General features: G+C 50.1%; 6 protein-coding genes across 6 annotated transcripts; 4 read left to right on the forward strand and 2 right to left on the reverse strand.

Moving 5' to 3' along the window:
- Positions 1–1,163: 1,163 nt before the first annotated feature.
- Positions 1,164–3,980, forward strand: CDV56_100738 (uncharacterized protein; the record flags this gene model as incomplete). Its single annotated transcript, XM_026754357.1, has 9 exons — positions 1,164–1,174; positions 1,225–1,247; positions 1,327–1,653; positions 1,711–1,753; positions 1,811–1,940; positions 2,011–2,244; positions 2,301–2,884; positions 2,943–3,233; positions 3,290–3,980. The coding sequence occupies 9 exons, from the start codon at positions 1,164–1,166 to the stop codon at positions 3,978–3,980; spliced, it is 2,334 nt and encodes a 777-aa protein (XP_026609865.1).
- Positions 3,981–4,157: 177 nt separating this feature from the next.
- On the reverse strand, positions 4,158–4,904 carry CDV56_101189 (prefoldin subunit 5; the record flags this gene model as incomplete). Its single annotated transcript, XM_026754808.1, has 4 exons — positions 4,158–4,222; positions 4,278–4,395; positions 4,457–4,743; positions 4,841–4,904. 4 exons carry the CDS (start codon positions 4,902–4,904, stop codon positions 4,158–4,160), a joined length of 534 nt encoding a protein of 177 aa, XP_026609866.1.
- A 422-nt stretch (positions 4,905–5,326) lies between these two features.
- On the reverse strand, positions 5,327–7,255 carry CDV56_101373 (putative proline--tRNA ligase AIM10; the record flags this gene model as incomplete). Its single annotated transcript, XM_026754992.1, has 5 exons — positions 5,327–6,714; positions 6,771–6,900; positions 6,952–7,031; positions 7,088–7,178; positions 7,232–7,255. The coding sequence occupies 5 exons, from the start codon at positions 7,253–7,255 to the stop codon at positions 5,327–5,329; spliced, it is 1,713 nt and encodes a 570-aa protein (XP_026609867.1).
- A 618-nt stretch (positions 7,256–7,873) lies between these two features.
- Positions 7,874–11,361, forward strand: CDV56_101735 (RNA-binding ribosome biosynthesis protein MAK21; the record flags this gene model as incomplete). Its single annotated transcript, XM_026755354.1, has 4 exons — positions 7,874–8,632; positions 8,685–9,799; positions 9,849–10,395; positions 10,456–11,361. 4 exons carry the CDS (start codon positions 7,874–7,876, stop codon positions 11,359–11,361), a joined length of 3,327 nt encoding a protein of 1,108 aa, XP_026609868.1.
- A 1,607-nt stretch (positions 11,362–12,968) lies between these two features.
- CDV56_102425 (putative neutral amino acid permease) lies at positions 12,969–14,699 on the forward strand (the record flags this gene model as incomplete). The annotated part of the gene is made up of 5 exons (XM_026756044.1): positions 12,969–13,199; positions 13,261–13,403; positions 13,455–13,581; positions 13,639–14,562; positions 14,619–14,699. 5 exons carry the CDS (start codon positions 12,969–12,971, stop codon positions 14,697–14,699), a joined length of 1,506 nt encoding a protein of 501 aa, XP_026609869.1.
- Positions 14,700–15,297: 598 nt separating this feature from the next.
- Positions 15,298–15,689, forward strand: CDV56_102720 (glycine decarboxylase subunit T; the record flags this gene model as incomplete). Its single annotated transcript, XM_026756339.1, has 1 exon — positions 15,298–15,689. A coding segment is annotated over one exon (392 nt), but the record flags the coding sequence as incomplete, so codon positions are not given.
- Positions 15,690–16,202: the final 513 nt, after the last annotated feature.

Here is a 16,202-nt window from a genome sequence, read left to right on the forward strand (position 1 = left end):
ATAGTAGGGAAAGGACAAAAGCGAGACCAAGTGCGCGGTGGCAGCGGACAAGGTCGTGGTGGAGAGGTAGACGTCACGTGTTACCAAATGAAGGCCGAAAAAGCCGTAGTTCGACTACGAAAATGACAACCATGTGGTAAATCCAAATTGTTAATACAATTTGACCCACGAGGACGAAAAGCGGGTGTTGCGTTACGGACAATTATAAATCCGATAAGACAGGGGACACGTCAGCGAGTGGGAAGTAGGTGGATTTTAGACGGCCTTCAGGTAAAATTCAGGCAGGGCAGTGTAGGGGTGAAGAAGGGCTGAAGGTAGAGCAGCAAGGGCGCTAAACCCACCAAATCAAAAAAAAAGGTGGTGAGCACCAACATACAACAGCCGGGATTCGCTGGTGGTCACCCACCCAACTACTAACCGGCCGGCGTGTGGCTTAAGTACGGCTGAGCGGACGGGAAGCCCTGTTTTCCACACCCTATGGTCGTATGTGCTCTATTTTAGCCAGCTAGGGATCATAACGGTATTCTGTAAGGCTCGAGGCCACTGTGCAATGTTGCGCAGATCACGGTTTATCATATTGGATACTTAGACGGCTCGAGTCTTGAGCGAAGAACCTCATTTTTCACCTCTTCCTGCTAATGCTTGCACTGAAAATGAAGTGATGGGATAACTTATTAGCAGTTAGACACATTGGGATACTCCTGGTGAATACATACAAGCTCAATTTCTGATGATTGTTGATTGCATGAGAGGTATTCTGCTTGAGGGCTCTACACCTCTACCATCTCAACTATTCATAGATAGTTTTGATTGATACTAGTACTCTTTAACAACATGAATCAAAGTTGAAGACTTGGCAATGAGCTCAAAGCTTTTATTTCTGACTGGCAAGAGCTGAGGTACTATTTCTGCTTAGTGAAGTTCTTCTGTTTGCTCTTCACAACTGCCCTGTTTGTCTTTACTATTCACTCATCCCCTATCACCACATTCACTAAACCAACATCTATTCACTTTCAATTCCTTCTTGATTCTCCTTCTCTGTCATTACATCTATTTCAACCCGTCACTCATCAGTTTCAGTCTAGTTCAGCATCACGTGCTGCTATTGTCTTCCTGAACTATTTAACCCTCACCTTGAACACTTCTGTCAATTCTTCTCTGAGATGGCGAGAGAGTAAGTCGACGCTTACCAACGTTTATGTCCAAACCACTAAACTCTAGCAGTCACGAGCCTGGAGGAGCAGCTGGTAAGAACAAAATATCCCTCCTCAAATCGTGCAACAAGATCAACGCAAAGATTGAGCTTCAACTGATGTTAATCTGCAGAATGGGAGCTGCCAGGCTACGACTTGAAGGCATCCAAGTCGCGTCGAATAAAACAGACATCTAAATCTCATCGGCCGTCTCCATCCAATATGACCTCAAGAATCGAACCACAGAAACAGCAGCCTCAAGGTCAGACCCAGCAAGCATCTACCTCTCGCGGCGTGGTGACTCCCAAAAGCCAAACTGCACAGGTAAGAGGTGCTGGTCGACCGCTGAGAGCGTGGGGAAGCCCTGCTGTTCGACAAAACCCAACGCGACACACTTCAAACCGATTCTTCAAAGACTCGCCCTCGAAGGCCAAATGGCGTAATGGAGCGCAGCCCAATGGTCAGTGGTACAATATCCATTTTATATGCACAAGGGACTCATCCAATTTTCCTCCAGGTGTTGTGAATCTGCCAGCTCTATTCGGATCCATCAAATATGAGTAGGCAAACCCCGGCTTCTCTTATGGACTTGATGATTAACGTGGATCTCAACCTAGGTTCTTCGGAGTAGCGAGGACCACGATTTCTGGACGGAGCTCTCACGCCTCTCAAGGTCGTCATGAGGTGTTCGAGGAAATTAGCAAGAAGACGGGTGCTTTCGTGAAGCCGCCTGCCTATACCGACCAGGTGAGTCCTCGGACTCAACGAATCCAGTCCGAAAAGCCTCGGTCAAGACGCATTCACTCATAGCAGACAGGCAATCTTTCTTTGGGGTGAACCGTCTCAGATTGCCTCCGCGAAGGAGCATCTTCAGAGAATCATTGCAAAGTGCACTAGTTCCTCCGTTCCGGCCAAGAAAAAGCTTGAGTGGGCGAAGATCACCGCACATTCCGTCAACAAGGAAGCAGATGTTGAGTTGAAGGAAAGGCGCGAACACATATTGCAGCAGCTCAGAAAGGCCCCCGAGAACCCTTCGAGTTTTCCCGAGCAGGTCAGTTCGTGAAACAGTGCAGCCTGGTTTTGCGATCTAACTCCTTGCCCCCATAGATGCTCTTTTTATGGCCAAGAGAAGGCCCGTCTCTCGTTGACTCCCTCGGTCCACAACTAGAGGCCCTTGATGTTATCAGGGCGAAGTTCGGCTGTCACTTGTTCGTCCCAAAGGACATGCCAGCCTATATTTGCGCCTTTGGACAATCCTGGCATACGATGAGACAAATAGTGCAGTGTTTGAGGACCAAGTGGAGCGAAATCGTTGCCAATAGCAATGTGAAGTCCAAGGTTTATGTTGTCGAGCCCCCTGCGCCAGTCTCCATGAAAGAGGCCATTGTCATGGAGCGCAACAAGCAGTTTGGAAAAGCATGTCTCCAGGGATCCTGCCCCAAGGAACTCGAGCAATGGGAGATCCGAGCCGCTCTGATACAATCAAAGAACAATGCTCGTCTGCTCCAGGCGATCGAGAGATCTTTGCGTGGCGTTGCCTTTGTTCGTGGACATTTGCGCATGCGCATCAACCTTGGATCATTTGTGCTGGACGAATACCGCCTCCCCAAGGACAATAATCCCTCATATCAATTCGAAGAGTTTAGAGAAATGTTGCTGCATGAGCAAACAAAGGGCCGCTTAATCCCAGGGTAACGTATGACCCCCACCTGAACGCAGACGGATCACTGACTCCCATGAAATGTACAGACTGAAACTTGGTAAAAATGAGCTCCTCGCCAGATGTTTCAAGGCCACCGATATCCTCGAACCGTGCGATAGCGCGACAGGAAACCTTTCCGATGCCGAACCAGCTTTCTCGGTGAACTTTGAGTTTCTGGGATCTAATAATGCGCTGCTTCGATTAGAAGCCGAGTTTGCCAAAAGTCCTGGTGCGCACGAGTATGAGATCACTCAAAGACGTTGGCTCAGTCCACGTAAGAGCGGCCATTCTGCCAACCAGCGGCCTCCTCTCCAGATAGGCGTCATCGATTTCGAGAGGTATAGCCAACTTTGACCTTGAAGTATCCATTTCCAGACTGATTTGTGCGCAACAGGTCCGACTGGCAGCTTGAAATAAAATCTCTCGAGTTCTATGAGACATCCTCTATCGATGCCGCACTGAGGTCTTTCTCTCATTCTATCAATTTCCGACGCACTGCGGACATCAACGACATCTCCGCAAAGCCACAAAGAAAGGTGGTCTTCCCAGCTTCTGCCCCAGTGTCCAGGTTTGTCGAAAAGACCGCGATCAGGTACCGTCTGAAAGACACCAAATACATCCTCGAAATCGCCCGCTACGACGAGTACAGCCGCACAACTGTGCCAGCCTACCGTGGACAGAACAATGCCACCATCACTGGTCCAATCTCCGAGGTGCCCTCTAGTTCTTGGGGTGCATCGATCTTCGATCCAAACTGGGACAACCTGCTTGGACAGCACGCCAATATACCGCTTGGACATACCGCAAGATACAGCCCTAGTCTGAACACGTTCTTTCCACCTAGGGAGGAAGCCGCAGGAGGCAAATGCGTGGGATTCTGGGAGTTGATCGACTTGGTGAGACGGGTCGCGGAGCTTCTTGGCTCAACAAAGACTCCCTCTGGAGACGTGAAGCAGCAAGTTCCTAAGAGCCCTTGGAGCGATAAGTCCGATGAAGCCATTACTGCACGTCAAAATCGTCAACAGGTTAACATCGGTCCTCAAATGCGTGTCTTGTTGGATGCAGATCTCGGCACGTTGTTCTGAGTGAGCGATCTTTGGCCCACCGGATCGTCACTAGGCTTACATGGAAATGGGTTCCTGTTATCTCTTTATCCTTATGGATTTGCACCAGGTATCATATCATTCTAAGGATGTTGACTGATTTTATTCTGAAGACTGTACCACAAGCGTCTCTTTTGTCACAAAGGTTATGAGATGGAATTAGCCAGCACCTGCAGCTGCGGTTGAAGAAACAGCTTCGCCGCTTAGCATCTTCTGCCTTAGAGCTAGAATAGCCAGTTAGCTTTCGAATGAGACCACACACAGGGCACTGATACTTACCGTCTTCAAAGAGTCTCAGTTGAGCGCTCTTAGTCTGTACAATCTTCTCCAGCTCTACACAATTGGTTTCCAAACCCTTGACCTTCTCTTCGTAGAACTCAATGGCCTTCGGCGCTGTCTGTTCGAGGAAGACAAGCTTAGCCCTCAAACGTCTGGTCTTGCAGAAAGACTCAACAAACCTTCTCAACATAAAAGCCCGTCCCAACATCAACAAGAACCTTTTCGCGATCCGCGAGCTTACCCCTCACATACAGGGAGCTCGTCAGAGGAACCAGTATATCATCCTTCCCATCTGTTCCCTTCTTCTTCGACCCCACGACCCCATCATTGATAGATCGCACGCAATCACGGAATCTGGATTGCGCGGCGCGCAGTTTCTGATGCGAGGTGGTCAGGTGCTCAAGCTCCGACGTGAGGCGGGTTTGGAGGGCGCGGAGTTGAGGCACGGAGAGAGATGCGATGTTCACTGCGGACGCTCCGTTTAGCTTTTCACTCTTCGATTGAAACGTGCAGTATATGGAGTACATCCAATGATGGCACATGCGAGGGGGAAGAGAGCTTACCGGCGCCGGGGGGAGCTCCGCCTGAGCTCGAAGAATCGGATGCGGGGGTATTTGCAGGTGGCATTTTGGTGGGGATGGAATAGTTGATTCAGTGGCTCTTTTCTGAGAAGAAGAGGAACGAAGCCGTGGGCTCCTGGTCAGCGGGGGATGACCCGGTGCGCTGTGCTGGTTTATTTGAGGTGACCGAGCTGTAGGGTTCTTCGATTGATTGATTGATGGAGCCAGATGGGTGCTTTTTTCGGACGGTTGATGGCGGCGCGTGGAGATAGTGGCCGCATGGACGATTTTACTAGTAGGTGGGTATCGCCACGCACCACTCTTTTATCTTTTCAAGCATTGCTTGGGTAGGACCAGCTATGATTGCAGAGAATTATTTGATCGGGTATTGATTGAGATGCTAGTGTACATTCTTTTTACAAATATAAGTACATGGTTTTGCTTGCAGGGTTGCAGACTGGATGGGTCCAGGTTGGCCGGCCGCTGTGCTCATAGTCGATCTAGTAGGGACTGGACGAAGGACGGCAGCTGATCCAATGGCACGTCTTCGCGTAGATTGTCCAAGCGACGACATTGTACCTCGAGGGTCTGTGCCTTCTTCCATCCTTTCCCGACCACGATGATCACGGGGTATCCGATCAAGTCCGCGTCCCCGAGTTTCCATCCCATCTGTTTGTCGCGGTCATCCAGGATAGCATCGATGGGAGAGGCATGATTTGAGACGAGAGAATCGTACACTTTCTCTGCCTCCGTCTCCAGTCCCTTCCCCGGAACGACCACTACCTCGTAAGGTGCCATTGCTCGAGGCCAATTGAGGCCCTTTGAATCCGCGAGACTGTCAGCTACGGCGCTGATCATGCGCGAGACGCCAATTCCATGACAGCCCATCTGCATGGGCACCTGCTGGTCTTTGGATTGAGAGTCCCCGGATAGCGACCGATCGACCATGACGGATGCCTGGAGGACTTCGCTGTACCGGGTGCCAAGGTGGAAGGTGTGTCCGAGTTCGACAGCGGTGTGAGTCTTCAATGAACCTTTGGCGCATTTGGTACATTTGTCGCCATCTTGTACTTTGACGAGGTTCAGAGCTTGGTTTGTGCCAGGGAAGCGATCGAGCATGGAGTAATCAACCTCGTCCGCTGTCCTGTTGACCTTCTCCAGAAGGTCACTTAGAGGAGGGCGCTTGTATACTCTTACCTGTGCGTCATACAGATCCAGCACCTGTGGACGCTCAGAGGAGCTAGAGATACCAGAGTCCCTGTCAGACTTGACCTGTGAGACCCACTGTTCAAGCGGATTCTCTACGCTAAGGTCGATGTCAACACCAGCTGCGGTGGCTATAGATTTGACTGCATGGGAGTTGACTTCGCGTTCCACGGGTTCTCGGTTTGCTTCGTGCATGGAGAACTTGGGGTACCACCCCCGCAAGAGAGTCTTTTTGTCTCTTGATATCGCCATCCATAAGTCAACTGAGACAGTCGGATTGCCTCCGGTTGAAGTTCCCTCCGTGTCGAAGCCTGATGCTTGCCCAGCATTGGTATTTTCAATCTCCTCGACGTTATGAGCCTTTCCATCTGCGAGTTCGTCGTTGTAGACATGGTCGCAGTTCGAGCAGCTGATGACTGTGTCTTCGCCTTTTGAGCTGGGAAAGTGGAATTCGTGGCTCAGGCTTCCGCCCATATTTCCTGAGTCTGCAGCAGCGACTAGGTACGGTATTTTCAACTCATCAAAAAGGTTTTTGTAAGCCGCTTTCACTAAGTTGTACGTCTTCAAGGCTTCTTCAACACTGTAATCGAACGTGTAGAGATCCTTCATAATGAACTCTCGCCCGCGAAGTAGGCCCTGTCTTGGTCGTGGTTCATCTCTATACTTTCTTGCTACATTGCAGCCATATCAGTCACGTAGGTTTATAAGAGATCACTACTCCACTTACAGATTTGATAGACGCGCAATGGGAGGTCTCTATACGACTTGGTGAGGCTTCCCACCAAAGCAGTAATTTCCTCTTCATGAGTAGGGGCAAGAAGGAAACGGGATTCTTTCCGGTCCAGAAATCTGAAGACCTAGATACTTGAGTTAGCGTGAAGTACCGAGTAAAATTAGAAGAAATTCACCTCTGAACCTTCTTTCAGACGACCTGACTGCTCCCAGAGCTCTTGAGAAGATATAGATGATAGAGAGACCTTTGAGGCACCTGAAAACCAGGTCAATGAAAGAGTTTTTTTCGCAGAGCAATCGATGTTTACACACCAACCGATCGCATATGCTTATCAATAAGACGCTCTAGCTTTTCCTGCACCCGCAATCCAAGCGGTAACATATGAAATATTCCTGAGTAGGCCTATCACAACAGTTAGAGGGCGGGCTGTGGCATCCACGACATAGGCAGCTTACCTGTCGGAGGAAGCCACCTCGCATCAAGAGTTCGTTTGCATCCTCTGATTCAAGTCAATGACCTTCGCTCGTGAAAAGGCAAGTATAAGATTACTATACCTTTTGCGCCTTGGAAAGTCTTTTTCGAGATGCCTCCCGTCGGAATCCAGAAATTGGTGACACGATTTCTACCATCCGTCTGTGATATCTCAGTACTTGAGCAACAACTGATCAGATCCTGGGAATGATACATGAAACCCGCATTTCTGAGCTCTACTTAATCGAATCATCCCCAAGTATGCTCGACATGTCCTCGAAAAGCGGCCCGGGATCGGGCGAACCCCAGAAATCATGAATTGACAAAGAAATAATGTTAATAAAACAAAGATCCAAGTGAAAAAAAAATAAGAGTCAATGCAGAATTATACAATCATATAATCAATCATTCTCCTACATCTACAACTGCTACTGAAAGACAGTATCCCGTACATCGACTCTGATGGGCATGGTCCAAGCGGCAGGCACTCGGGGATCGCAAAACTATTCTCCGGCGGCCAACAGCATCTCCGCAGCAAGTTTCGTCTTCGGGCGGCAGAAAAAAAAAGTTGATGGTAGAAGTCAACCACGAGCTTTTTTGTCGTCTGGCCATTTCACAACACTTCAATGGCCAAGGGCAAAGGAAAGAGCTCCTCCGGAGCAAATGCAGTCCCAGTGGCTGACTCCAAGTCTGCTGGGGAATCTCTTCCCCAGCTTGAGGAGGGTGCATTTGCTGGTCTGCGACAGAGAATCGAACAAAAGTTGAAGGACGAGCAGGCTGCCAAACAACACAAGTCGAAGAACAAGAAGAACCAGAATGTGGACAAAGCTACGCCGAAGAAGGAGAATGAAGCTGGTCCGAAGTTCGAACCGAAGCGTGAAATCAAGAGCGATAAGAACAACAAAGGCAAGAAACGTGACCGCAACGGAGAAGTGATCGCCAGGGAAGAGAAGAAGGACGGTGGAAAAGAGGATGACACTTTACGCCAGGAAATTTTGGCACTTGGTGGTACCGAAGAAGACTTTGATTTGCTGGCGGGCGTTGATTCCGAGTCTGAAGTGGAAGTCGCACAAGAGACACAAAAGAAGTCCAAGAACAAGTCTGAGGAGGATTCGCTCCGAAATGAATTATCCGCAATGCTAGCTGCTGCTGGTCAAGTTGTGCCCGATGACATTGAAGACGAGGACGAGGTGACTGGCGCATCTGGCTCAGAGAGAGAGGAGGAGGAGGAAGAAGACGACGTTCAGCAGAGCGAGGACGGCGATCAGTCAGAAGCCGAGAAGGCCTCTTCGGCACCAGTTGCCAAAAAAGCCGAGCCTCCCAAGAAGGAGAAGGCCAAAGAGACAGCCCCCGAGAATATTTTCCCAAAAGAATTCTCGAAACTAGTGAGTATTTCCAAGTCTTACCTCTCAAAAAAGTTACTAAACAAGTGCATAGACCATCCCTCCCAGGTCTGACTGGTATGCGACGGTCCTCCCTCCAATTCCATCAACCACGAAACAAGCAAATACTTTGGCCCGCCACGTGGTGGAACGCGTTCACAATTATGCCATCTCACTCCTTGAGAAGGAGAGTAAGATGTACTCGGAAGCGCAACAGGCATCGGCCTCTTCCTCTCACAAATTCTACACCACCATCATGTCGACCGGTACCCTCAGCGACAAGATTTCAGCTTTGACGCTTGCCGTGCAAGAGTCGCCAGTGCACAACACCAAGCAACTTGAGAATTTGATTGGTCTGGGCAAGAAGCGCAGTCGTGCTCAGGCGGTGGAAGTTCTGAGATCGCTGAAGGATATGTTCGCTCAGGGTACATTGCTTCCTAGTGATCGGAGATTGAGGACTTTTGGAAACCAGCCAGGCCTCATGGCAGCATTCCAAGGAGCTGGAAGCAGGTGGTCGGAAGGTGACCCTCTTCCTGGAGGTTTGCAAAACAGCCATCTCATCATGTGGGCATATGAAAACTGCCTGAAGGACCAATACTTTGAGGTTCTGAAGATCTTGGAAGTGTGGTGCAATGACGAGATTGAGTTCTCGCGCTCCAGAGCTGTGAGTTATGTCTATGAGCTGCTGAAGGAAAAGCCCGAGCAGGAAGCAAACTTGTTGCGGTTGCTGGTCAACAAACTCGGCGATAAGGCCAAGAAAATCGCCTCGAGGGCTTCTTATCTGCTTCTGCAACTTGAGCAAGCTCATCCTTTGATGAAACCAACCATCATCAAGTCGGTTGAAGAGGTCCTCTTCCGGCCGGGCCAGAGCCAGCACGCCAAATACTACGCTATCATCACCTTGAACCAGACCGTTCTTAGTCTGAAGGAGGAGAGTGTTGCCGTTCAGCTCTTGGATACATACTTTGCGCTCTTTGTTTCTCTCCTGAAGCCTGTCAAGGATGGTAAAGGCAAGAATCAAGGCAAGTTCGGTAAGGGTAAGAAGGGCAAAGGAAAGGAGGATCTGGCAAAGAGTCAAGCACAGGAAGAAGAAATGCGCGACAAGCTTGTTTCTGCAGTCTTGACGGGTGTTAACCGAGCTTATCCTTTCACGAGCTCAGATTCTGACAGGTATGTCTATGGTCTACAGTAATTTGATGCTGAGCTAATCTGTCGTCAGACTTTCCAAACACATCGATACCCTTTTCCGTATCACGCACTCTTCCAACTTCAACACTAGCATCCAAGCTCTGATGCTGATCCAACAACTCACCTCATCTCATCAAGTGGGTGCTGATCGCTTCTACCGAACCCTATATGAATCACTTCTCGACCCACGAGTTGCCACTTCCTCGAAGCAGTCGCTATACCTCAACCTGTTGTTCAAGGCTTTGAAGAACGATTTGAACCTCCGACGGGTCAAGGCCTTTGTCAAGCGGATCGTACAAGTCCTTGGTCTGCATCAGCCGGCTTTCATTTGCGGTATCTTCTATCTTATCCGCGAGCTGGAGAAGACTTTCACCGGTATTCAGGCTTTGTTTGATCAACCAGAGGATAACGAAAGCGATGATGAAGAGGTGTTCAGAGACGTGCCTGATGAGGATGATGAGGAGCAAGCTCAACCTGCAGTTCTCGAAGATAAGCAACAGAAGCCTTCAAACCGATACGATCCCCGCAAGCGGGATCCGGAACACAGCAATGCTGACAAGACTTGTCTGTGGGAATTGGTAAGATGGATTTCACTTTGCTAGCACCTCAGCGTTCGATAAAGCTGACATAGTCTATAGCTACCGTACTTGTCTCATTTCCATCCGTCTGTGTCAGTCAATGCCGCCCACCTGCTGGACCACCGCCCGATGAGCGGAAAGCCAGACATGACAATTCACACATTGACACACTTCCTTGACCGCTTCATCTACCGAACCCCCAAGGCCTCCGCAATTACCCGTGGTGGCTCAATCATGCAACCTCTCGCTGGTAGCGACGCGAAGGACCGGCTTGTGGTTGCCGCCACAGGTAGCCAGGATCTTCCACTCAACTCTGAGTTATTCTGGAAGACGAAGACCGAGGATGTGGCAGCGGAAGATGTTTTCTTCCATGAATACTTCAGCCGAGTTGGAAAGAGCAAGGACAAGGCCCAGAAGAAGAAGGCCAAGGAGGCCGGGGCGCGCGATGAAGAGGACGCAGAAGGACTCAGTGATGCTGAATCGGAGATCTGGGAAGCCCTTGTCAAGTCGCGGCCTGACTTGGAGGATGCCGGCGATAGCGACGATGATCTCGACCTGGATGATCTCGAATCCGCCTATGATCAGGACGAGGACGAGGAGGCTGCCGAGAGCGACGATGAAGTCATCTTCAACGACGAGTCCGACGAAGAAATGGAAGACCTCGATGCTGGCGCAGAGTCCGAAGCTGAGGAGCCGCCTACCAAGAGCAAGACCAAGGGCAAGAAGGAGGAGGAAGAGGAAGCCCTGGACGAGGAGGACGATTTCGACATGGATGTGTCGGACGAGGAAGCATTCGTCGGAAGCGACGAGGAGCTCCCGTCCGATATCGAGCTTGGGGGCGTGGAGCTGCCCAAGGAGGACGAGGCATCTGGTCGGAAGAAGAAACGCAAGCTCAAGCACCTGCCAACATTTGCATCAGCGGACGACTATGCAGCCTTGCTGGCCGGGGAGGACGAGGGGATGTGATGTTCTGGTACGGGTCTACGGAGATGCATGTACATTTGCATATAGATACCACAAAAGTCTATCTTATACCACGTGGGTTTCGAGGGTTTTCAGCCATGATCTTCATTTCTGCAGCTTTTGGATTTCTAGACAGGACTGGAGTCACGTGCACCATGACTATCACACTCGTCATATCCAGCACCTCGCATCATCATGGAACCAACAGGTGTCGGCTTGGAAAGTCCAGCACTAGTTATTCTGCGCCATGGTCCTCTAGACCTTAGCGCTCATGAACCATCAGAGATTTCATGGTGTCCTCCGCTTCGCTTCCCATATGGCAAAATTCAGAGAAGAGTGGAGAGTGGAAATTTCCCCCTAGGTAGTACACTGCCAGATGCGGCGTCCGGGGCGGGACACGATCTGGCGGCCCCACACCGCCACGTCCAGAACTAGCGGTGATTGGTGGTGGAGAAGCAGGGTTACACTGCAGCATGGGCCAATGGGGAGCGGGAACTGGAGAATGGGGGCATGCTCTGATGACGGGATGGATGGATGTTTGCAGTCACGGCTTTCTCATTATTTATTATTAATGTGGACTATTGTGTTGAAATCTCTGCTATTTTCATATGCATTCACAGTATGAATGTCTTGGTCTTAGATGTAGATATGGAATAATCACGAAAGAGAAAGATACAATTCAGCTGGAGAGTCAGCCAAGACCAGGTAAAGTTCGCCTCGTACAAGGAACCTTTTCAGCCACATCTATTCCCTGCCATCCGTTCCCCAATTAGGTTGGACAGAATAGTTGTTACCTTAGGTATCTGTACTCGACGTGGAGAGCTCCTACGTCAACTGGACTACAACGACTACACCGATTGCGGCAAACTCTTCTCACTCACAGTATACTATGGGTCTCTCCGACTGCTGCAAGTGAACGATTCTAGAAAATCCTGACTGAGCACGTCATAGAGCCTAAAGAGTGGTCATCAACCTGGCCAAGGTTATGGGTCTGCTTTGTCGGTTTCGCCGTCTGCATTGCGTCTACTATCTGCCTCCATAGTCCATACTGTACCTTAAAGTACGCAGTCGTTGGGACCTAGTCTATTAGCCGGTTCATAAGAGTTAGAATAATCCATGGCATTATTATTTTAGTCATTGAACATTAATTGCGATTGCAATCTTACTCTGATCATAGTTCATTCGCCGATATGAGTTTTCTTTTTCTCTCTGCTCTTCATCTTCTTTGAATTTACTTGTTCTTTTCTCTTGGCCGATTCTTCTTCTATCTTGTCTTCGTCTTCCCCTCATCTTATCGCTGGGCAATCGTATCGCTGCTAACCGTAAGCCAAGTGAACGTTTTGGTCTGCTATTCAGTGTTTAATTTCTATCTCTTCTTTCTCCTGAATATCCTAAGATCAATCCCTCAAATATCTGGTATGTTTTGGTATCTTAAATATGTGCTAAGTTTACCAGGGGTTATTCCTTTCTGATGAATGATACTAACATCTCCACCTGTATAGACCCGCCCAATTCAAAGAGGCGCAGTACATGCATTCAAAGGTCTACAACATTACTTCTCTCGCTCACACTACCGACTGCTTCCATTTGCGGTTTGTCCGTACGTTGAAATGGCGGGGTTCACCACTTCAGAAAAACCCCCAAATGACGACCGCCGCTCGTCCAGCATGTCCGACCAGACCCATGATTCACCCGATAAATTGAAACATTTGGATCTTGAGGGTCAGGGTCATGCAAACGCACTTGGTGTGCAGTCTGATTCAGAGACGGGCGATGTCGGTAGGCAGATTGAGCTTGAGGCGGAGAATTCCATCAAATATCGCACATGTAGCTGGCAGAAGGTATGGCAACCGGTTAAGCCATTTGGACGGCGCAGAGCGTTAACCTCATGTTGGTGTATAGACTGCCGCCTTGCTCTTTTCCGAGTATATCTGTCTGGCCATCATGTCGTTTCCGTGGTCATATTCCGTCCTGGGCCTCGTTCCGGGTCTAATTTTGACTGTGGTTGTGGCAGCGATTGTGCTGTATACGTCCCTGATTGTTTGGTATGCTTGATTGACATAAATTCGCGCGGTTTGGGTACTGATACCAACTAGGAAGTTTTGCTTGCGCCATCCTGAAGTCCGTGATGTCTGTGACATCGGCCAGTACCTCTTCTGGGATTCCAAGATTGCTTGGTATTTGACTGCTGTCATGTTCTTGTTGAACAACACCTTCATTCAGGTATCAATCTCCTTCTTGTCATATCCCAAGCCCCGTGCGGGTTCTAAATCCTCTTAGGGCTTGCATTGCTTGGTCGGTGCCAAATATCTCAACACGATGACCAATCATGGGGCATGCACTATCGTCTGGTCATTGGTTACTGCCATAATCTCCCTGGTGTTCTCTCTGCCACGGACATTTAGCGGATTGTCCAAGGCTGCCACTTTGTCGGCTGTTTTCACCTTTGTATCTGTCATGCTGGCGCTCATCTTCTCGGCCATCGAGGATCATCCGGCTGGCTACACTGCCGCACAGGGTGATCCCATCGTGACCGCGATCCCAGTGGCAGGCACCACGTTCGTTTCCGGTCTCAATGCATTTCTGAACATCAGTTATACATTCATCGGCCAGATCACGCTTCCCAGTTTCATCGCGGAGATGAAGGAACCCAAGGACTTTTGGAAATCGGTTACAGCTGTGACGATTGCCGAAATCATTGTCTTCAGCCTGGTAGGCGCCATTGTTTATGTCTATACGGGAAATCAGTATATGACCGCGCCTGCATTCGGCTCGATCGGCAACGAGGTCTATAAGAAGGTATCTTTCTCGTTCATGATTCCGACCTTGATCTTCCTGGGAGTTCTATATGCCTCCGTGTCGGCACGTTTCATCTTCTTCCGCCTTTTCGACGGCACACGCCACAAGGGCAATCACACCGTTGTCGGATGGGCCGCATGGGCCGGCATCCTTGCCGTCCTTTGGATCATGGCCTTCATTATCGCCGAGGTCATTCCGTTCTTTTCCGATCTGCTCTCCATCATGAGCTCCCTATTCGATTCGTTCTTTGGGTTCATCTTCTGGGGGGTCGCCTATCTCCGCATGAGACATGCAGACCACGGGCCGGGCTTCTACAAGAAGCGCGGTATTCGCGGCTGGGTTGGCTTTATCGTCAACATCGGGCTGATCTTGACGGGATTCTTCTTCTTAGGACCCGGAACCTATGTAAGCCTTCCTCTCAAGCATTTTCATGAGCGTGTCGCTAACATGATCCTATGCAGGCTGCCGTTATGGGCGTCATTATCAGCTATCGGACGGGTTCGGTTGGAAGCCCATTCACGTGCGCCGATAACGGGTTGTGATTTTTTATTCTTCTTATTCTTGTTTATCTTTAAGACGAAGACCGCGAAGCTGGATCTTCGGGCCCCGACGGCTCAATGGATCTGCTATTGAAGACAGACTGTTTGTTGCCATTCATGATGTTTTGCTAGTTGAAGGTTGCGCGGCGGTTTCCTGGCTCCATATTCATTTGAATGTGCTTGACTGCTTAGCATATCTCGATCCACAGATCCAGTTCCCTGAAGGGTGGCCAGCAGCCAAATCCCGCGGCCAAAATGTGGGCACCATTACGCTCCGGTGGAGACTAGGATGGCCGTCGGTCTGTTTGTCAGTCAGGAACTCTGTCAAAACGCGGCCAATTTGACCGCCAAAATACGTAGATTGTTAGACATGCGTATCTTGTAGATTCGCTGATATGATGTCTCTCCCTTAATTATCATAGCTTCTCATCTCCAACAAGATCGAGACATTCCGAACCACACCGATTGTCCGCGGAATTGTCCTATCGCCACGTGACTTTTCCGTTATCGCAGCTCTTCTCCGCAATTTCACCACCGTTCTTTATCTGCTCAACTTTTTGATTCTGTAGATATCTTTTCTTCTACACTTCAGTTATCCATCATGTCTGCTTTACGACCTTTGCGACGAGGTGTGAACCTCCTGGGCTCAAGATATGTCTCTCAATCCGCTCGTGTCGCGGCCAATGGCTCCAACATTCTCCAGCGGCAGCTCCCATCTCCGCTCCAGGGCCGCTCCAGGGCCGCTGGCATAGCTCCCCGATTCACTGCTGGGCCTTCGGTGAACTCCCAAAATGAGGGCATGCGACGTTATGCCTCGTCTTCTGCCTCTGGACCGGTCAAAAAGACTCAATTGTATGATTTGCACATTGCCCGGGGAGCGAAGATGGTGCCCTTTGCGGGGTACTCGATGCCCCTGCAGTATTCGGATCTCAGTCACGTCGAGAGCCACCACTGGACCAGAGAAAAGGCTAGTTTGTTCGACGTGAGCCATATGTAAGCATTTTCCCTGACATAGATGATTGGCACTCCAGAGACGAGCAGATACTAATCTTGGCTAGGGTTCAACATCATCTCAGCGGTCCCGGTGCCATGGAGCTTCTGATGAAGGTCTCCCCCTCATCTTTGGACAAGCTCAAGCCTAACTCCTCGACACTCTCCTGCCTGCTTGAAGAAGGCACCGGCGGCATCATCGACGACACCGTCATTACCCGTCTCGACGGCGGCGCATTTTACTTCGTCACGAACGCTGGCCGCCGCACAGAGGACCTGGCCTTCCTGCAGGCCGAGATCGAGGCGTACAGGCAGACCCACGGCGCCGACAGCATCAAATGGGAGATCCTCGATGACCGGGCCCTCGTCGCCCTGCAGGGCCCGCTCGCCGCCTCCGTCCTCCAGCCCCTGGTCAGCTCCCACGGCGCGGCCTCCCCCGCCCACACCGACCTCAGCACCCTCTACTTCGGCAATTGCCGCTCCCTGCACCTCACCCTGCCCGACGGCACCCCAACC

The sequence above is a fragment of the Aspergillus thermomutatus genome (genome assembly GCF_002237265.1).
Source record: "Aspergillus thermomutatus strain HMR AF 39 chromosome Unknown NODE_397, whole genome shotgun sequence".
NCBI classification, from domain to species: Eukaryota; Fungi; Ascomycota; class Eurotiomycetes; order Eurotiales; family Aspergillaceae; genus Aspergillus; species Aspergillus thermomutatus.